The 21,262-nt window shown below is 38.8% G+C and overlaps 1 protein-coding gene across 1 annotated transcript in view; it reads right to left on the bottom strand.

Annotated features, from left to right (window-relative positions):
- The window catches only part of DCDC5 (doublecortin domain containing 5), a 68,774-nt gene that overhangs the window by 21,959 nt on the left and 25,553 nt on the right, over positions 1-21,262 (bottom strand). Inside the window, exons 8-14 of the mRNA XM_015566494.1 lie at positions 19,196-19,289; positions 16,038-16,208; positions 12,590-12,775; positions 10,783-10,986; positions 8,888-9,080; positions 6,457-6,609; positions 5,642-5,743 (exon numbers count right to left, since the gene is read on the bottom strand). Of these exons, the coding sequence (XP_015421980.1) occupies positions 5,642-5,743; positions 6,457-6,609; positions 8,888-9,080; positions 10,783-10,986; positions 12,590-12,775; positions 16,038-16,208; positions 19,196-19,289 (1,103 nt within the window). The remainder of the gene's footprint in view (positions 1-5,641; positions 5,744-6,456; positions 6,610-8,887; positions 9,081-10,782; positions 10,987-12,589; positions 12,776-16,037; positions 16,209-19,195; positions 19,290-21,262) is intronic.

Raw genomic sequence — 21,262 nt, 5'->3', positions numbered from 1 at the left:
TTCAGCAGTAATTTAGTCAAATAGAATCCATGACCTATATAGCCCATCATCTCTTCCAGTCATGCAACATATGTTTTGTTCTCATCACTAATAATAAGCCTTTCCCCCACAATTAGCTTAGCAGCCTGGGGATTAAGTATTTCTAAAATAATATTAACCCAAGAGACAGGAGGCCTTTTTTTCTATCTAATAATACCTTGTGAGCACAATTAGTTTCTGACACCTCTGCTGTGCCCCTTAGGCTGTTAAGAAACTGTGGTAAGAGAAAATATTTATTGGAATACTGCATTCCAAAGAATCACAGGCATGATTTAATAAGTGTGGTGATGTGAATTTATGCATCCTTTCAACTAGACTACTCAAAATCGTTATTAAAGAAGCTTAAAAGTCATACTTATGAATTTTTTGTGTGCTGAAGAGATACTCAGCACTGAGTATCATGCTGATCTCTAAACTTAAGTAAAAATAATGCTTTTCTCGTATGCTCCTTCCAGAAACCAAGTTGAACAGCAGCTGTGGGTCAGACATTGTACTGGATAATATAAATAAAAATATGTTCAAGATCAGGTCATTGCCTCAAAGGCTTACACTTTGGTGGGAAAGGCAGATGTCAAGGAGATGATTAGAACAATAACTGATTGTGACTGTGCTGCACCAGGGAAGTACACGGCCTATAAAGCCATGTAGCAGGAGTCGCTAACCTAGTCTGAGGTCTCAGAGAAGGCTTCTTTGAGATAGTAACACTTAGGTGGATATAATAATAAAAATTCTAAAATGAAGTTAAGTACTAATTATGTTGCCAAAAGACTCTTTAGCAACTCTTTTCAGAATATGACTATGAAGAAAACTCATTGAAAATAATTCAGAACTTGTGAAGAATAAAGCATTTGTGCTCTTGTAGTTCAAGTTTGTAGAAATAGATCCAATAATAAAAATAAGTGGCAGCAATGACTTTTCATAGAAACCAAAACCCTATATACATAGCATTCTTATGCAATTTATAAATGCGGAGAAAACATAACTGAATCAGTCAGCCAATGAGTTACACTGGCAGTACCATTATATAACATGCTTTGAAGAAGACACAATGGTAGCAGAAATATACATAACAGAAATTAATGCACTAACCATAGTTTTAAGACAACTCTATTCATAATGTACAGAAAACATTAATTTATGACATAAATTCTTATGAATAATATTTCCATAAATATTTTATTTACTAGTATAATGTATTTTTGAACACTAGAATTTTGCTCAGTTAATGAGAGTTCAGCAATAGTTTATCACTTGCACTGTTGAGAGCCAGGATTTGAATATAGGAAAGAACAAAAACCATTATGCATTATTTGTTTTTTCTCAATGTGCTTCTAATGCTCTTAAGAAAATTAAGCATGAATACACTTTCATTATCCTATCTAATAAAGAGGGAATATGCAAATTGACCATCACACTATCACAAAGATGGAGGTGCCCATAGCCACAAGATGGCAGCGCCCAGTTGCCTCAGCCCCGCCAGAGTCCCCCAGTCCTTTCAGCCCTGCCGGGGGGGTGGGGGAGCATGTAGCAGGCATGCGGTGCAGCAGGACCCACTTTCAGCCCCTCAGCCGCCCAGGGCTGGCCTAAGGCTCAAGCAAGCCTCGGATGGTGGCTGCCCAGCCACCCAGGGTGGGCCCGAGGCACAGGCAAGCCTTGAATGGCGGCTGCCCAAGGCTCAGGTAAACAGGGCTGGCCGAGGCTTGCGTGATCGGCAGTGGCAGCAGCAGAGGTGTGATGGGGCTGTCACCTTCCCCTGATCGTTGGGTCAACTCCTGCCCCTGAGGGCTCCCAGACTGTGAGAGGGAGCAGGCCGGGCTGAGGGACTTCCCCCGTCTCCAGTGCATTAATTTTCATGCACCGGGCCTCTAGTAATTATCATAAAGAGACATAATGTTATCACAAAAGGTTTTCGTTTGGGGAATGGTTTTCATAACAAACTATTATTTATGTAGGAAGAATATTGAAACCAAGCAAAAATGTATTGAATACATGATTTTTATTTTCTTATTACCATTTTCTATATATCCTATTTTATTTCACATGAGATCAAGGGAAAGTAATGACAATAGCCAACTATTAATGGGGTAAGCTAGAGAACATGAGTGCTTTGCTATTTTCAGACTATAAATCTCAAACCAAATTTCAGACTATAAAACCTAGACAGCTCTTCTCATACCCCTCCCTAATGGGGAGGCCATCCCTGTTTCATCATCTGTGCCCGAGAGGATAAGTCCACCTTATTTGGGGTTTTATTTAGCAGCTCCATTTAGTTATAACACTAAATAAAAGGTTCTGGTGTTACCTTTATACATAACAAAGATGATACTTTGCCATTCTTTACTTTTACTTATCAGTGTTTAAGACCCCAGGTGGGAGCATGGGCTGCTTTCTTCAGGAACTCCTATTCTAATATTTACTGAGTATTTATTATGTGCTAAACATGGTGTAAATAGTTGACATTTGTTACTTAATCATAAAAGCTCTAATAAGCTATTATTAGTATTATAATTAATATTAGCAACTGCAACTAATATTACAAATGAAATGTAAAATCAACTTAGCATAGTTCTTTGTTCATAGTATATGCTCAATAGACACCTGCTGCATTTACCAATGGCTACCATAATAGGAAAGAATTGATTCAGCCACTCTTTATACCTCCAATACCTCCTTTTTCAACCAATCCTCAAGAAGCTCACAATCCAACAGGGACTGCAGTTAACTGGACTTAGATCAATTCTTACTTAGCCTCATCATTCTCAAACTAGAAAAGACCTTCTTCAGAGTAGGTATTTTATAAGTATGTATTGAATTTACATTTAATAGTAGAAACATAGTTTGTAAGAAGAGCCAAGATTTATCTTAGCACTAAATTCTAAGAGAAACCATATCAGTAGATTTTTCCACAATGGACATCATCTGACCAAATATATTCTTCAACAGTGATATTATAAATGATGGCATCTGAATTTTAAATGCCTTTTTAATACTTATAATAATAATAATAATAATGTGTTAAATTATTTACAATAAGAGCTGAATTATCTTAATTATAATAAGAGCTGAAGACTTGATATAAAGTTAAAATTCAGTCAAGGCAGTTCTGCCAGGTGCTATTTTCAGTATACTGCTTGGTATTGATTTGACCTGGAACAGGAATAGAGCTGAAAAAACTTGCTGGAGGGGATGGTTGAAATTCCGCTCATTCTTTCATTCAATATTTCTAAAACTATTCAGAGAACAAATAAGAAATGTATATAATTTATAATATAAGAGAGAATGTACAGTCACATGTTACATGACCAGGCAATTATATTAACGTGATATGGACTGTCAGAGGAGAAGTTCAGAGTATGGTAAACCACATTACCCCTAATTTGGAAAGAAATAACAAGTGAGCTGGAAAGTATAGAATGAGTAGGAGCAATCCAAGGGGACAGGAGAGAAAAAAGTTTGAGGCAGAGAGGACTGAATTGTGCAAAAAGCTCAGAGTCAAAAGAAAACACATGGTACGACTGGGAAATGAAAAAAGAAAAAAAAAAACCCAAATTGATTGGGTGGAGTGGAATTGTCAAGGAAAGAGAGTAGTTTGCAGAGAACCAGACCATAAAGGGCCCCATTAAAAAGTTTCAACTTTGTCCTAACATAATTGGAGCTTTGAAATGGGGAGTTTTATGCCTGACAACCATGACACCTTTGCATTTTTGCATGATCACTCCAGCTCAAGAATATTACCATAATGCGTAGAATGGATACTACTGTCAAAACTGGAGGCAGGGTCCAGCTAGTGTGACTCAGTGGTTGAATGAACCGCTGAAGGCATTCAGGAGGTTATGGTTTGATTTCCAGCCAGGGCACATACCTGGGCTAGGGTCCTGATCCCCAGTAGGGTGTGCAGGAGGCAGCTGATCAATGATTCTTTTTTATCATTGATATTTCTATCTCTTTCTTCCTCTTCAGAATCAATAATAATAATAATAATAATAATAATAATAATAATAAATACTGGAGGCAGGAGACCAGTTAGAAAATTGTTCTAGTAATCCAAAGAATAGGTCACAGTAGCTTTAACTTGGGTAATGATAGTGGGAATTCAGACTGTTAGAATTCATTTGAGATAAACTTAATAGCTTCAAAGCAACAAGGCTTACTGATATTCACTTGGAGAAAGTGAGAGAGAGAGATGCCTAGAATGACTCCCAGATTTCTGAGATGAAACACCTGGGTGGGTGGTGGGAGTGTCCACTGTTAAAAAAAAATGATGAAGGAGGCACTGGTGTGGGGGTGATATGATAACTTTAGTTTTGGACATACCCATGGGACATTGGCTCTTTCAACTTTTGCTCTTGCCTTTCAGCTCCTTTATGGGGAGAGAGCATAAATATTTATAAAATCAACACTTTAAAAAAAATATGCTCAGCCTGACTGGCGTGGCTTAGTGGTTCGGCTTAGACCTATGAACCAGGAGGTTGTAGTTAGATTCCCAGTCAGGGCATATGCCCAGGTTGTGGGCTCGATCCCCAGTGTTGGGTGTGCAGGAGGCAGCTGATCAATGATTCTTTTTTATCATTGATATTTCTATCTCTTTCTTCCTCTTCAGCCAACAAGGCTTACTGATATTCACTTGGAGAAAGTGAGAGAGAGAGATGCCTAGAATGACTCCCAGACTTCTGAGATGAAACACCTGGGTGGGTGGTGGGAGTGTCCACTGTTAAAAAAAATGATGAAGGAGGCACTGGTGTGGGGGTGATATGATAACTTTAGTTTTGGACATACCCATGGGACATTCAAGTGAAAATGTCTAGCAGAAGTAATAGATTCTTTTCACTTAGACACAACAATTCTTTCTGTAAGAATGGAATAATAATCACTGAACGCAGAGTTCTGTTCAGTGCACTTAGGACTAGTTGTGTTGTTGATTGAAATAAGATTCACATGTTTTTAACACCAGACAGTGCGCATACTCCGGAGCTGAAATCCTGCTATGGCAGTTACAGAGCCTGAAATGTTTTCCTTCCCAGACTAAACCCCATAATGCACTGTTTCTCCCCAAAGAACCATTTGGTATCTGAAGTGCTGGGTCAAGAACCTAAAATTCTGTGACAAAAACATGTGGAAGATCAATTGCAAATTGATCACTTTGTCTATGGATAGCATATCTTAGGCTGCATGACAAGAGGGAGCTGTTCTGAGATACTGACAATGATCTTTGAAGAATTTAGTACTTCCTTCCTTACTTGATTTAAAAACTTCTTCCAAAGCAACACCTAAGGAATGACAGCAACTTTTGTTGAAAGATTAATTCCTAAGCCCATAAAATGTCAGTGCAGGAATTGTTTCACAACAATAGGGTGTTTATATGATCCAGACAGCTGCCTAAATTTTTAAATGTATATATAAATCATGTGATATTTATTTTAATATAAAATTTAAAAATATATAATCAGTACTGAAAATATATATTATTAGGTTTTAGACTAGCTCAAGTGACTTTGGTAACACTATATGTATACATATATAACTCAGTTAAACATCTGGTATCTAATGGTAAAAAGACTATTTAGAATTAAACATGATGATACTTGATTTAATTCATACTGACCTTTTAACTGTCTCATTTTGTGTTTCATGGTGTCTAAGTCAGCCAAAATTTTGTCCTTTTTTTGCCAGTTCTGTTTTTCTAATTTTTTTGCTTTTTGCAAAGCTAGAGTAATAAAAATACAAGATATTTTATTTTGCATTCTTTTACCATCAGTAATTTATCACGCAAGCCAATAATTTATAAAGAACTTTCTGCTCCAAGAAATAGATTCAATTAGAAAGAAGTAATTAAAAGGTAAGGGTCATTAAAAGAAACCTCATTTGAAAGATGACAGGGCTTAAGGCATTTCTTTATGGAATGCAGGGGGAGAAAGAGAACAGTGCTGTTTTATTATATAGATTTACCATATGCAATAGCCATATTTCATTTTCCACTTCCACAAACTATTTGGAGGTGATGAAAGCCTGGCTTGGAACCACTCATTTTTTAAACATCCACCTACTGCCTAAAGGGTGCAATTCTTAAAAATGAAAATGTGCAGACAGGTCGTCTTCAGTGTGAATTAAACTCATTTGTTATTTTCTAATGTACACCATTATTCTCAGTCCTCACAGACCAAGGATCTCTTTATCAACTAAATTAGACATTTTTCCATGCAGCATACTCCATTCCATTAAGAAAAAACAGGCAATTGTGCAAATATAGGAATATAGCTATCCTTGTGCACATGTTAATTGATAGATCCACGTTCTTTGCATAAATGTGATGTTATGCTGACATTATACACATTTAATTCATTTTCTTATAAATTTCTTTATCCTTTCCTTCATGCACTTACTTGGAAGAAAGCAAACACACACAAAAAAAACCCTTACCATTGGGAGATAAAAATGGTTCCCCACAAGACACCCAGATGGCAATGGGGCTTCTGTGAAGGAGGGTGAACAAAGACTCATCTATACCATCCAAACCATCGGATGTCACAGATGTTGGAAATAACTTGTTTTTCACTTTCAGTCTTGGGTTTTCTGGGAAACAAATGACATTTTACCATTGGCCAATGAATAATGAGTAAATCTGCTTACTGAATTAATTTGTTTATTCAAAATATTTCATTTTTCATAAATGACTTGATTTAAGTGGGCAATACCAAAACTGATGCTAATATATAAATTTGATCAGAACTTCACAGAAGCTAAATAATTTATACTCATCTGATTATAGCTATGCATTTTGATTCCTACTTCTGAAGGGAATTTGAGGTGGCTTACCAACACATTTACTCTGAAAAGGGATAACACAAAGAGATTGAAAAACCAAGGAAGGGGGGAAAGGAGTATAGAAATAGACTAAAGCTAGAGATAATTGCTGTAGTGTCCTCATCTTATATACAATTAATAATGTCTATCTCACTTTGCCATTGGAAGGACTTAAAGAAAAAAAAGGAAAGTACATAGAAGAGTGTTTGGTCTATTTAATTGGGCAAGCATCCAAAAAATTCCAATATTTTTATTATTAAATGTACATGAATACACACTGTTTTTATGTGCTAAAGGTAAAGCACAATTTAGGCTCTGAGCATCCTAGTGGTCAAAGCAAAATGGAAAACACAATTTCAAGATTTGCATCGCCCACAAAAAGAAAGAAATTCTTCAGAAGATATACATCTCCTGGTCCTGAGGACTGAGAGAGGCAATTCCATGGTTTTTAATAAAGAAGTTACTTGTGATATAGCAAACAATATCCTACAATAGAAATTAACATAGATTGAGAATCTAATATGTGCTGGGCATTTTACTAAGACATCTACATACATCTTCTCATGTAATTTTCAAAATGATGCTCTGAGGTAGGTTCCTGCCTATTTTACAGAAAAAGTTACTGAGATTTAGTCACATAACGAGGTGGGGGCAGAGACAGGATTAGAATCTAGGCCATCCGCCCCCAGAGCCCATGCCTTTAACCACTGCCTCTATTGTAAGCATGATGCTGAGTTTCTGACAGATGCCTATTTCTCTCAAGTTCTTAAATTCAATCTGATGGCATAACACCAAACCACAATTCAACTCAGGGGGCAGCTGCTAATGGGCCTGCCTGATTCAAAGATAACCTTTAGAATACAAAGGGGAAGGGATGGCCATGCCCTTTTGGTAGTCCTGCATGAAAACCAGGTTTTAAATAAAAAGAGTGGGAGTATAATCTTCCAGAACATGGAAATCAAATATTCCATATGCTAAAAAAGGCAGAACTATACACTTTAGTGATCAGCTAAGCATTAACTCATTAGAAAACAAAACCATATCATTGTGAAATAATAGAAACTATATAGTAGTATATTGGTCTCTATCCTTGGTCCCTGGCACACAGCTCCTGAAATTCTTCTGATTTTCTAAGTGATAAGAGCACTAGGGGCATCTTCTGTTCTAATGTTTAGTCTTTGACCCAGGTTCCTGGCACAGCTCCTAAGTCCTTTGGAATTTCCTGGGTGATGGCAATGTCTTTTGCTCTGAGATGACTCTTGGAGGGCTCCCAGATGGAGCTGGTCACCAGAAAGACCAAGCCATGATTACAAAGATGTAAACAGATAATTATAATCAACTAGAGGCCCAGTGCATGAATTTGTGCGTGGGTGGCGTCCCTCTACCTGGTCAGTGGTTGGGGCTGATCGGGGTCCATCTTGCCCAGTCCCGATCGGGCCAATCAGGGCCAGGGATTGGGGCCGATTGGGGCTGGCCGGCAGGAGGAGGGACCACAGGAGGTTGGCTGGCCGCAGGACGTTGGCTGTGGGAGTTCACTGACCACCAGGGGGCAGCTCCTGCATTGAGCATCTTCCCCCTGGTGGTTAGTGCACTTCATAGCTACCGGCCAGTCATCTGGTCATCGGGTTGTCCAGTGGTCTGGTCCTAAAGGTCACTTAGGCTTTTAAATATACAGATATGCTAGGAGCTGCAATAGAGGCACATTTTCTGGACCCTCTGAGAGTTTATAGGAGCAGTGGAGATGGGCAGGGGCAAGCAAAGGAACTTGGAAGGCAGAAGGTAAGGACACCTTTGCGTTAAATCTTAAGAAGAAATTTGCATTGATCCAGCCCCACTCTCTCAAGCGGTCTCCAATTGGTTTGGGTTCTGAATTTAAGAACAAAAGCTGCTTAAATTGCATAACGTAGCTAAGCTGTCAAACACATTTTATAAATTCTAGGCAATTTATTTATTGTTTTAGTGATAGAGTGAAAGAATAAAACTTTACTTTTTCTCTGACCAAACATAGCAGAATCAGCTCAGCCCTGTAGAATGTAACCAACCATACGTTTAATAGTTGTCTCCTTTGTTCCAATGGGGGCTGCCTCTTTCTTTTGTTCCTCAGGGTCTCTGTGGATAAATGATTTATCTAGAGCCCATAAAACCAGTTCACGCAGGGAAAGGATTGTGGTTCCATCTTTAGTATATACTTTGGAGGCTGCTCGGGCAAGACCAAGCTGTTCCGTGCATTCTGTAAGAAGCTAGATATGGGGATAGAAATAGAATGTTGGAGAACCAGCTAGAATTGTAAGAAATATTAATCATGCTTTGTTAACTATGATTGTTTTGTCCTGATTAAAGAAGGCACATTCTAACCTGGCTGGCAGTTACACACCTGGAAATGCAGCCCATCTTCCCCATTTGGAGCTGCCTACTATGGAAAGATGAACAAATTCATTGCAGAAACCAGAATCACCAGAATCGCCAGCTCTTTGAAGGCCCCAGCCCTTTTGCATACCTGTGGGCCTTTGCAAATCTCGAGCCTGCTTAACTGTCAACTGCCCATTTGGCATACCTTTTGGCATACCTTTTTGTCCCTTTACCCAATATAAGCAGCTGGCTTATGGTGGGGTGCAGAGCAGATTTTTGTGGATGACCTGCTGCTCTCCCATACTGCCGGCAGTATTGGAATAAATGCTCGTAATGATTCAACCCTGTCTCTGCTTAATTGGCTCAAGTAGTGACAGGCAGCATGGACCCATTGTCCAGTTACATAAGGAACTGAGAGGAAACAGTGACAGAACTGGGAATGATCATGAAGAGCTTGTTATCTTAGAAATGGAAGAAAATCCTTTAATTTGAGAAAATAGAAAGCTGAATAACTGCCTATTTGATCTTTGATTAGTAACACTTTTTGATATTAGATTGTTCTACTTAATTTCATACAGCATGAGTCCAATTTAGCTGTGAAAAGTCATAGCCCCAAAAATTTAAAACGGTAGCTGATGTGTTTCCTTAGAGTATTTCCTTAAAAAATGTTTAACCTAAAAATCCACTTTCAATTTTGTTGCTTTATAAGGTCTGATATTGCTATAGTCATCTTGATAAACTGTTTAAAATAAATGAGTTGTTGACTTTTAAACCAAAAGCTGATGCGTATTATTACTTCCAATGTGCAGATGGGAAAACAGGCTAAAAGAATAATTTTGCCAAAGATCATAAAAGCCAGCTGTGGGTCCCAGGATGAATCCTGGAGTTGCTAACTTTTGTACTTGGCTTATTTCATTGAACAACAATACCTTAGTTTAAAAATTCTATTTGTATTCAACCAAAGAGGTGAGTTAACAAGGGTGTGTATGTGTGAGTGTTTGCAAGGAAGCCTCCAGGATAACTTTATGTCATATATAACATTACTTGTAAATTACGTCATTAAGAGTATTGACAAGATCATCCCCAAACATAGGACAAAACTGGGTGTAGCCTTTGGGGTTCTCTTCCTTTTCTGTTGACTACAGCGGACAGCCGCTAAGACAGAAACCACACATGCCCTGTCAGCACAACCCCGGCTTCTTCAATTTGAAAATCAGATGAATCAAAGGAGGTGGCATCTTCTAAAATATGCAGATGACATACAACTTGAAGTTGGAATGGGAAGGAAGGCAGAGAAGGTGCTGTGTCTATCACAAAAATGAAGAAAATCTGGTAGCTTTGTTTTCCCTTTGCTTTTATGTATCATTGCTCTGGACCCAATCTAAAAACCATCTTCTGCTTTCTCATTTTCCTAAGAAATACAATCAAAAAGAAAATCTTTACGAAAACAGAGATCTTGATCTTATCAGCATAAATTGGTGAGACTGGCCAGGGACATTTATCACTCAATTCCACTGCTGTTTTCTTGTCAGAAGAATCACCATTATCATTACTTCCGAGGATGCAAGAAGCAGTTAAGTGAGAGCCACTTACCATGGGGAATGTTTCAGCCACAATTAACTTCCCATTTCGATATCCATCTCCATTTTTGTATGCAATTATTTTCACCGGCTTCTGGAGTGCAGCTGCCGTACCAATAGGAGCTACAACTTGTGTGCAGGTCTTCATCCGTAAAGATAATAGATGTTCTTCATAATGACTTAGAGTTTTTTCAGCCTCATAAGAAGATAAGTCAACCTGATTTAAAAAAAAAATCATAGGTCTACTCAAGCTTTTTTCTTCTTCTTCACAGTTTTGTCATTCCGGTATACTCTAGTCTCTCAATTTGATAAATATGTGCATGTACATATGTGTGGCATCTACATTTTGAAATGCTCACTCCACATGCTACCAGTATTGGATGCTGTGGTGGGGTGGATATCAGGTCAGAACTCATTCTCTTCCCAGCCTGGGGCTGAGTCTTGGGTGAGGTTGGGGCTCTGGCTGTGTTCCTAGCCTCCTCCTGTTTTTTACTTTCCTTCTCTTATGACAGCAGATGGGGAAGGAAGCCAGGGCCAGGGAGAGCTTGGGGCTGAAGTAAGGGGACACTCACAGTACACACGTTCTCTTCATCTTTGGCGTTAGGAGGATTCCCTCCTCTGGTGGCAGATACTGATGAACGAGGAGGGGATGAGCGTGGCCTTCACCACATGGTAACGAGAGTATGAACACCACACTTCACTTTTCCCTGTCCAGCCTGCACAGGATGCTGCCCCATGGGAAAAGCCCTGTCTGAGATGATGGGACACTGGGCGGGCTTTCCAATCAGCTCACTGCTACCTCCTAACCTGTGGTCAGCAAACTGCGGCTCGCGAGCCACATGCGGCTCTTTGGCCCCGGAGTGTGGCTCTTCCTAAGCCTTAGGAGTACCTTAATTAAGTTAATAACAATGTACCTACCTATATAGTTTAAAAGATTTGGCTCTCAAAAGAAATTTCAATCGTTGTACTGTTGATATTTGGCTCTGAGTTTGCCGACCACTGTCCTAAACACTCTCCCTCAAGCAGAGGCCAATGATTTCCCCAGTGGACTGACTTCCTTTCTCCTTCAGAGTTATTGTTTCAGCTGATGTGTATGTCACTGTTACTATCCCCTTCTCATCCCCTCCCCACAATGTGTATCGGGTTTAGGGAGGGGAGAGGAGAGTGATCTGGGAATGGGCAGCAAGCCCTGATGAGCACACCAGGCCCAAAGGCTGCCCACCTCTTAGGAATGACTCCTTTTTATACAGCGGGGTAAGTTCCCCTTAGCTCTTCTCATGTCTAAACTTGAAAGAAAGGCTTTTTTAAATGGTGCCATTTTAAATTAAGATCACAGGAAAGTGGCAGAGGTTTTTCCCTCCATAAGCTATAAATAATATTAGACATGGGTGCGTGAATTCAGGCCCCCAACCTGAAGAGTCATTGACAACGACATATCAAATTCTCCCCGAAATGCTGCATCTTGTAAAAAAAGACTTTACCCCATGGATATAAGCATAAAAGCTGCTCCACTAAGTGAAGATTCGCAGTGATTTCCTCATCTAAAAGCAACACAGAGAGCAGTGGAAGGTGTCAGTAGATGATTAAAGCCACAGAAGTGCCCAATTAACTTCAAAGAGTGTATCGAACTATTAATAGACAATGTATTTTAAATTACAATGGGAAAGAAAAAATCAATGCAGGTGAAATGGTAAAGGTGCATCAGAGGAAGATGAATTGGACGCTTGGAGATGAACTTGAGTGCAAGGCAGATAATGAGTGCATCAAAGTTTCTAAAGTGATGCCATGTAGGTATTAGCAGAGCTCAGATCCTTACACACCTCGGCCACATGGATGGTCTTGAAAGGCCCTCGTGAGAAGGGCCTCTGGGTCTCGGAGCCTGAGGCACAGACGAATGGCCGCCCTGCAGGCAGCTGCTTCAGTCCTTTCTCTGCTCTCAGGGATCGTCCACAGGCCAGGCACAGCGTCATTTTTTTCTTTCCAGAAGGTGAGAGAGAATAGTATCCCTAAAAGAGGGACAAAGGTGCTTTTATATAGAAACACCTAAATTATAGCAGCATTTTTGAAGAACACTTTACAAATAAAGCATTTTTATAATTCCCGAATGAAATCACAACATGAATGTATTATTTTGCTCACTAATAAACATATATTTTTAAAAGAGAACATATTTCCAAACTCTGTTGACAAAAAATGCTTAGAGACAATAACAATCCAACATAATGTGTATAACTTTTGCCCAGAATCAGAGTTTCTTGGAGGAATGGCTACTTCCATATTTGGGGCAAGAAATACACAAAATGAGCAAGGGATATCATGTGGTGCCCAGAAAGAAAAATCATCATGGAATTGTGTCAAAAACAGACAGGAGCCAACATAAAGAGTCTCCATAGGCCCAAAGTGGGACAATTTAAAAGCAACAAAAAGAAAGATAACCAAAACACAGAATATGTTTGAATATGTAAAAATCCTATGAGTTCATAATGATGCTAAAAACGACAACAAAAACCCCTAACAAACAACAAAACCACAACTTATTGGAGTAAGGGAGCACGTGTGGAGTAAAGGAGCACCAATTTATACATCTGATATTTGGCCATTAGAAAATGTGGCTGATTATTTGCAATGATGGCCACAATAAAACTACCTGGACTCAAACCAACCAACCATAAGAAGAATTTTGCAGGAGAACCTGGGAAATATAATTAAGAACTGGGCATTTGAGGAATTATTGTTAATTTTGTTAGATGTGATAATGGCATAATGATTATGTAAGAAAATGTGCAAATTTTTCAGAGGTGCATGCTTACGTTTGAGGTGAAGTGATATCATGTCTGGGGGGTTGTAAATGTTTCTAAATCATGATAAGACTTGAATTTTGATGAGAGGTACCTGAGAATTCATTGTACTAATCTCTCAACTTTGAATATGCATGAAAATTTCCATGATAACATTTTAAAGTACCTTGACTCTCTAATTGGCTTTGTTCTTCACAAGGCTGAAAGTTACATACAGTCAGAGTTAGTACCACCAGACTCAATGTACTAGTACACAAGATAAAATGAAAGCTCAGAGAGGAAAAGGATACCCAAGTAGCACATGGCAGAGATGAGATATAAAACTGTGACATCTGATTCCAAGCTCTTGGCTGTTCTGCCTTTTCCATTCTGTTCAACCACTCCTTTAAGTACATAGAGCTATCTCAATTCAAAGTCAACATTGACATCATACTTTCAAAGATGTCACTCTCGAATTTCACTATGAATTTCTCTATCAGCACATCTGATTTCCATTTTTCTACAAGTTACTGGAAAGCAGAAAATTAAATATCCCCTCTCGGGTGGAACTGAATGAATATTACATACAGAAAGAATCATTTAGATAGAAAAGCATGGTGTTCATGATGAATTGTGTGCCAATTCACTCATTAGCAAGGATCTATAATAATAAAAGGGTAATATGCTAATTAGACCAGATGTCCTTCTGGACAACCTTTGGGATGAAGTTGGGACTGTGAGGGTCCCAGGTGTCAGAGGAAAGCTGGTGCTGGCAGCTGGGGGAAGGAAGGCCTACTCTTGCACGAATTTCATGCATCGGGCCTCTAGTATTTCTATAAAGTGAAACTTCTCACCCAATATTTTGTTATCCTGAGGAAATAAAGAAAAAAAAAAGCTTGATTATTTATTTTCCACTTTTTAAAGTAATGAATTTGTTTTCATAGCATCATTTAGTTGTGACCAATGAGTTGTTGCTGCTGTTGCTTAATATCAGTATGGATTTAAATATATCTGATGTATGTCAATCCACTGCACTAATTAGCATATTAATGCTTAAATGGTTCATCTTTGGATAGTGGGAGCCTCTCCAAGTTGACTTGTTTCATTTTAAGACAGCCTTACTAGTCTGACAGTGTATCTGCTAACAGGTATGAGTTCACAGACAAAATAGAAAGAGGTACAGGGGACAGCACAGTCAAAACCAGAGAGATGCAAAATCGCATGGTACTCCTGGACAGCTCTCATTCAGTGGAGCTAGAGAATGATAAGTGAGGAGGGAGCAGCAGGCCCTAGCTGGTTTTGCTCAGTGGACAGAGTGTCAGCCTGCGGACTCAAGGGTCCCGGGTTTGATTCCAGTCAGGGCACATGCCTGGGTTGCTGTCTTGATCCCCAGTAGGAGGTATGCAGGAGGTAGCTGGTCAATGATTCTTTCTCATCATTGATGTGTCTATCTCTCCCTCTCCCTTCCTCTCTGAAATCAATAAAAATATATTATTTTTAAAAAGCAGCAGTCCAAAAAACTAAGAATGGAACTTCCATTTGACCCTGTGATCTCACTTCTAAGAATATATCCCAAGAAACCAGAAACACCAATCAGAAAGGATATATGCACCCCTATGTTCATAGCAGCACAATTCACCATAGCTAAGATCTGGAAGCAGCCCAAGTGCCCATCAGTAGATGAATGGATTAGAAAACTGTGGTAATGCATGCATTTAAGCATAACCAATGGACATAAGACACTGGGGGCGGGGGTGGAGGTAGGGGAAGCCGGGGGATTGTTAAGGGCGGGGAAAAAAAGGAGACATATGTAATACTCTTTGTAATACTTTAAGCAATAAAACAATTTTTTTAAAAAAGCAGCAGCAGCAGTTTAGAGACATCTAAGAAGCAGAGTCAAGAGGGTCGTAGAAGGTCTTATAGGAGCTTTATGAGATTTCAGGTATTCCAATGGTCAGCAACAACATCAAGGCAGCTTGACTCCCTGACCCACAATATCTTAGATATTTGTATAGCACAGTGCAAGTAATTCCTTACTAATAAAAATTAAAAGACCAAACTTGATAAATTATTTTCTTTACAAATTAGAATGTATTGAATGCGTAGGCCCATGCTTGGTATAGTGTAATATAGTTAAAGTCACTTACACTCATTTGCATGTTAGGATGCTTTATGGAGTAGAGTGACACCTGGTGTGGCAGGCACACCTGTGGAGGGTAGTTTGTGTGATTGTCCTCCCTCATGTGTATTCTGGTGAACTGATGATGAACCAAAGATGGTGCTAGTGATAGGGAGCCATCAGAACCATATAAGTTAAGGAGTAATATCAATATTCCCTCATTCTTTCCCACCCAGAATCCCTGAGTTCATTTACAAATCAGTGCTCAATTTATGTGAACATAAGTTTTCTATAAAGAGAATTTCTGGCTTTATTAAATTACTCCCTCTCCCCCTATTTTTATTTTATCCTCAGTAGGAAGGAACCACTTACTGGTTGATCAATGTTTTCTTCTTTAACTACAGAGGATGTACAAATTCCAGCATAATTTGCAGCTGTGATTTCCTTATCCAGTGCAGTGCTATGGAAGGCCATAAAAGTTTTCTTATTTTCAATGTAATTCCACTTTTGATTGGAAGTCCCATTGTTATAGGGCTTATATTTCTGGGGGGAAAAAAAAGACAAAATCTGGAGTCAAATGGAAGAGTTTATGATTTGGCTATGGCAGCCATAGTTTTCATTGCATAAATTCAGAAAATACAGATAATTACTCATTCTGCTATGTAGTTGTAACTACATATTTGATTATTACATAACTACATATCTGATATTTGATTATTATAAACATCTATATATATAAAAGGCTAAGCGACCATCCGACCAGTAGCTATGATACATACTGACCACCTGGGGGCAGACACTCAATGCAGGAGCTGCTGAGCTGCAGTGACTTGGCAGCTGTGGTGACTTGGCAGTGGTGGTTCTCAGATGATGCACCCCAGAACCAGAGAGGAGGGAAACCAATTCTGAAGTGCGTCACCTGAGAACAGCCCTCTCACAATCCGGGACCCCTCAGGGGATGTCAGAGAGCCAGTCTCAGCCCAATCCCTGCAGGCCAGGCTGAGGGACCCCTCCTGCTGGAGGGACCCTGCTTACTCAGCAGATGCCCTTTGAATCATGGCATTGTCCCAGGTGCAGCTGGTGGGAAGGGACTGCAGGAGGTTGGCTCCAGGGTGTGTCCAGCTCTGCTGGCCACTTTCTAATAAATTTCCTTTCAATGTGCATGAATCTGTGCACTGGGGCACTAGTATATTTATAAATATGCATTCTTTAATTTATCAAAATAAGATCACAAAATATATACAATTTGATAACTGCATTAGGTTTGTTTTGTTTTTGTTTTTACTTAACAATATTCCAGGAATCTTTTTTTAACATTTTTTAAAAATATATTTTATTGATTTTTTACAGAGAGGAAGGGAGAGAGATAGAGAGTTAGAAACATCGATGAGAGAGAAACATCGATTAGCTGCAACCCAGGTACATGCCCTTGACCGGAATCGAACCTGGGACCTTTCAGTCCGCAGGCCGACGCTCCATCCACTGAGCCAAACCGGTTTCGGCTTTTTTTAAACATTTTTAAAGAATATATATACTATTTGCTTTTAGGGATATTTTATTTTACCACTTTCTAAAAATTAAACATGTAGATTCTCAAGTTTTCCTTACTGTAAGCAAAAAAAGCAATGAAGAATTATACAGATAAATCCTTTTGTAAATCTAAAACTTCTTTAGAACAAACTTCTCAGGTAGAATTGTAAATAAAAGAACGCAGTCACTTTTAAATTTTGAACTTTATCACAGCCAATAATTTCCAGAAAAGTTATTGTAGTTACAAGTCCACCGATAGTATAAGAAATGGCCTGTTTTCCTCACACTCTTGCCAAAACATCTTCAACTTAGTAAATGAAAAGTAATACCTTGCTGATATCTTAATTTACATTTCACTGGTCATCAAGGAGGATTTTTTAAAATGTGAATGCACTCAGCTTTATATGTAATGGAAATAGCATGCTTATTCAAATTATATAACTTGGTTCAAGCATAAGTAAAGAAATAAGTTGTTTCCATTTAAGAGAAATTAAACCAGATTAGTTCCAACTAAACATATGACACCTAGAGGAACTTTATAATGAATAACACCTACTTTATCAAGGAGAGATTGATAGTAAAGAGGAAAATAAATGAACCTTAGGATGGATTTAATAGGTCAGATAACAGGGCATCCCTCAGAGGTATGAAAAATAAAGACTATATTTCAAGGAACAGGGAGGGGGCGCCTAGTAAGATTAACCTAACATGCCTCATTTTTATTTATTTACTTGAACTTTAATATTTTACCACAAACTGATTGCTTCAAGAAATAAAAATGAAACACCAGCAACAACAACAAAAAATCTTGAAAATCAATACAAATTATCTTGGTACCAAACTCATTTCTTATAAAATGGGAACCATAAGGGAAACATCCATTTCTATAATTTTATGAAATTGATTAAGGGACTAAATTTGCATCTGCATGAGGTTTTTATCTTGCTGCCAAAGAGGCACCTGACAGGGAAGAATGTGATACTATATATATTGTGTCTCCTAGAACAAATTGTAAGCCCATATTTATCATCAGGATAGAAGACTTAATTAAGCTTTGATATTTGTCCAGATTGCTTTGTCCCAACTTTGGATTCATTGCTATTAAAAACATAAAAGAAATGTTACTTGGAGACAATATATTCTGTTCACCATAAAGAAAGTAAAGATTGTGAGGATACAGAAAGTAAATTCAGAGCAGGGAGGCTCCGAAACTTTCTCCCCTCCTAACAAGAAAAACACATATAAACACATATTTATTTAGGAGTGTCTTTGATTATAAATAAGTAAATGAGGATGACATACAGATGTGAACAACAACAACAAAAAAGACTTGCCCAGGTGTTTGCCTAAAACTTAAATGAAGCTGGACTCCTTTGGAGTCTCAAAAAATTGTTTGGCTGCTATAAATATTTGTAAAAAGTATGTCAAAAGTGTCATTAGAATTAACACTGTTGAGCTCACATCCTTCAGGAAGAGCCTTCTGACCATGTTCTTTCATTCTAGTTGCCAATGAACTTAAAACACGTGGTGCATCTAGCAGCCACTCCACTGACTGTACCCACCACTGAGACTGCAAGCTATGTGAATGCTGCTGGGACAATTGCTCGTGCTTGCCACTGGAATTGATTTAAGTAGAAAGCATAGCTCCTGACATACAGCAAGCCCACAACCACCATCTGTTGGATTAAACTAAATTAAGAGCTACATGAACATGTTCAATTTGAAATCTAAGCAGACGGTTGTAAATATTTTAGCAATAGTATTCAAGATAGAATTCTGTGACATCCAATTTCTTTCTCCACACCAAGGACGCATGGAGCTTTACTTGCATTTAACTAAATAAAGGGCCATGATTACTCTTTAGTATATATATATATATATATATATATATATATATATATATTGAGATATAGATAGAGATAGAGATAGAGATAGAGATAGAGATAGAGATAGAGATAGATATAGATATAGATATAGATATAGATATAGATATATCTTACCTGAACAATAACTGGATAGCTGCAGACTTCATTCCCCGTCTTGGTCATAGACACAGCCAGCACAAGCTCTGGGTTCCTCACCAGGTGAAAGGTCCTTGGGAAAACAGGGTTAGGCACATTACACAGCAACATGACCAGCTTAGAGCTCCCTCTGTGCCACTTATTGGTGTGTTACTTCTTGTCTCCATAATGGATGTGCATCCTCTAAGCGTTTCTCCCAGTTTACTAGTACAGCAGGCACGATGTTAAGGGTTCTTACGGAGAGTGCTGGAAGAGCACTGCAGGAGGAAGGGGCTCCTCTTTCTGGCTGTGTATGGCGTCCCTAATTGGGAGTGGGATATCCAGTGATGCTCTTCCCCAACCAGGTGCCCAGAATGCGTGGTCCCTCGGCACCTTCCCAGCCCTGACCTGGCCTCATGATCTCATGCTTGAATCTCTCCTGACACAGATCCTGCACGCTCCAGGCCTTCTGCCACGCCAGCACCCTCACTCTCTTTACATGCCATGTGCCCGGCAACCAGTTACACCCCCATTTATGTTCCAGAGGGCTGCTTGCTGCTTGCCCAGCAGCCAAAGACAAAGTCTGGCCAGGCAAACCAGCACCTTTCTTTGCCAGCCAGTGGGCTGCAACCATACCTTTCCAATGGGTTTTGAACTCCAGCCTTGGGGAGGGGCCCAAGTCCAAGCCTGTCCTTTCTGGCATACTCTCCCTCAGCCTTACAGTATCATATAGAATGTATGTTTGTTTAAATATCCAATAATTACTCTGTTATCATTGTTTAATAATCAATTATGTTAAACTTCTCCTGTTTAAATCACTCTACGGTTTCTGCCTCCAGATTGTACCCAGACTGCTATTCTCTCCTCTCCCATTTAGTTGCTATGGGACGCAGTGTATCAGAGTGGGAGCCACAGTGCCTAAGTTTGAGTCCTGGGTCCACCTGTCAGTAGCTCCACAGCTCTGCCTAACAACTCTGCCTCAGTATGCTCATCAGTAAAATGGGGTAATACCGCATCAGATGATTATGGGAATTAAATGAGTTAATGCATATGAAATGCAATGAAAATTGTCTGTTGCATAGTATTTGTATTAGTGACTCTTACTAATGGTTGTGATTTTTTTTTTATAGATTTCCCTCAATTATTTTTTTCTAAAGGAGCTTTCCCTAAAAGTCCAAGGTATGGGGTAAATATTTTTATGTGATCTTATTGGAGCTAACATAAGGCCCCCCTTGATTGGAAAACAAAATGAAAATTATTGAGCTAAAACCTTCAAATTCTTTTCCTTGCATCACTTAAAAGCAAAAATAAACCGAACATTTTAGGCTCTTGTCTGTATGGAAAGAGCCAATTCTTTCCCTCCGTCAACATAGTTACATTATAGACCAATAGTGGCATTTCTGCTGTGGAAAATACAACTCCTCTTGAACATGAAATTTAATGATGTAGGAGTAGAGAAGGGATCTATTATAAAAGTAATATATTTTTCCTTTCAAGACGGAAAAAATTCCAGGTATCTAATTTAAATCTCTGAACATAGAACAATATAACCTCATTGTAAAAATATACACAATATTGAAGACTATAGTAAAATTATAACACAATTTTAAACATTACTCTGAGTTCTACAAGATAATCACTATTAATCTTACAATGTGTTTCCTCCTTCTATTATTAGTTAATGAAGTATCATTTTAAATCCAAAGTGGATATTCAATTTTATCAAATACCTTCTTAGCTTTTATGAAGACGGTGCACATGGCAAGGGAACTGATATTCTATATTGCTCATCTCTGCAGCCTCAGCATGTTGCGGACTTTGCACCTTGCATTCTTATTGGCATTCAATAGTATGTGAATGAATGAATGAATGAATGAGCATATATTTCTGCAGTAACCTATTGAGATGCCAATATTAGTTACCTAGCTCTCCCTGTGTTTTGCTGACTAGAATGACTAGAATAGATATAGCAACTTCCCCAGGCTTCAGTGCCCTGCTCAGCCATCATAGAGTTGGTTTTTCTTTTTCCTTTTGAACAATGCAGCTAACTGGTGCTCGCCCACAGCA

Source organism: Myotis davidii, unplaced genomic scaffold (assembly GCF_000327345.1).
Source record: "Myotis davidii unplaced genomic scaffold, ASM32734v1 scaffold330, whole genome shotgun sequence".
In the NCBI taxonomy this organism is placed as follows: domain Eukaryota; kingdom Metazoa; phylum Chordata; class Mammalia; order Chiroptera; family Vespertilionidae; genus Myotis; species Myotis davidii.
This window is presented reverse-complemented; position numbering and strand designations above follow the sequence as displayed.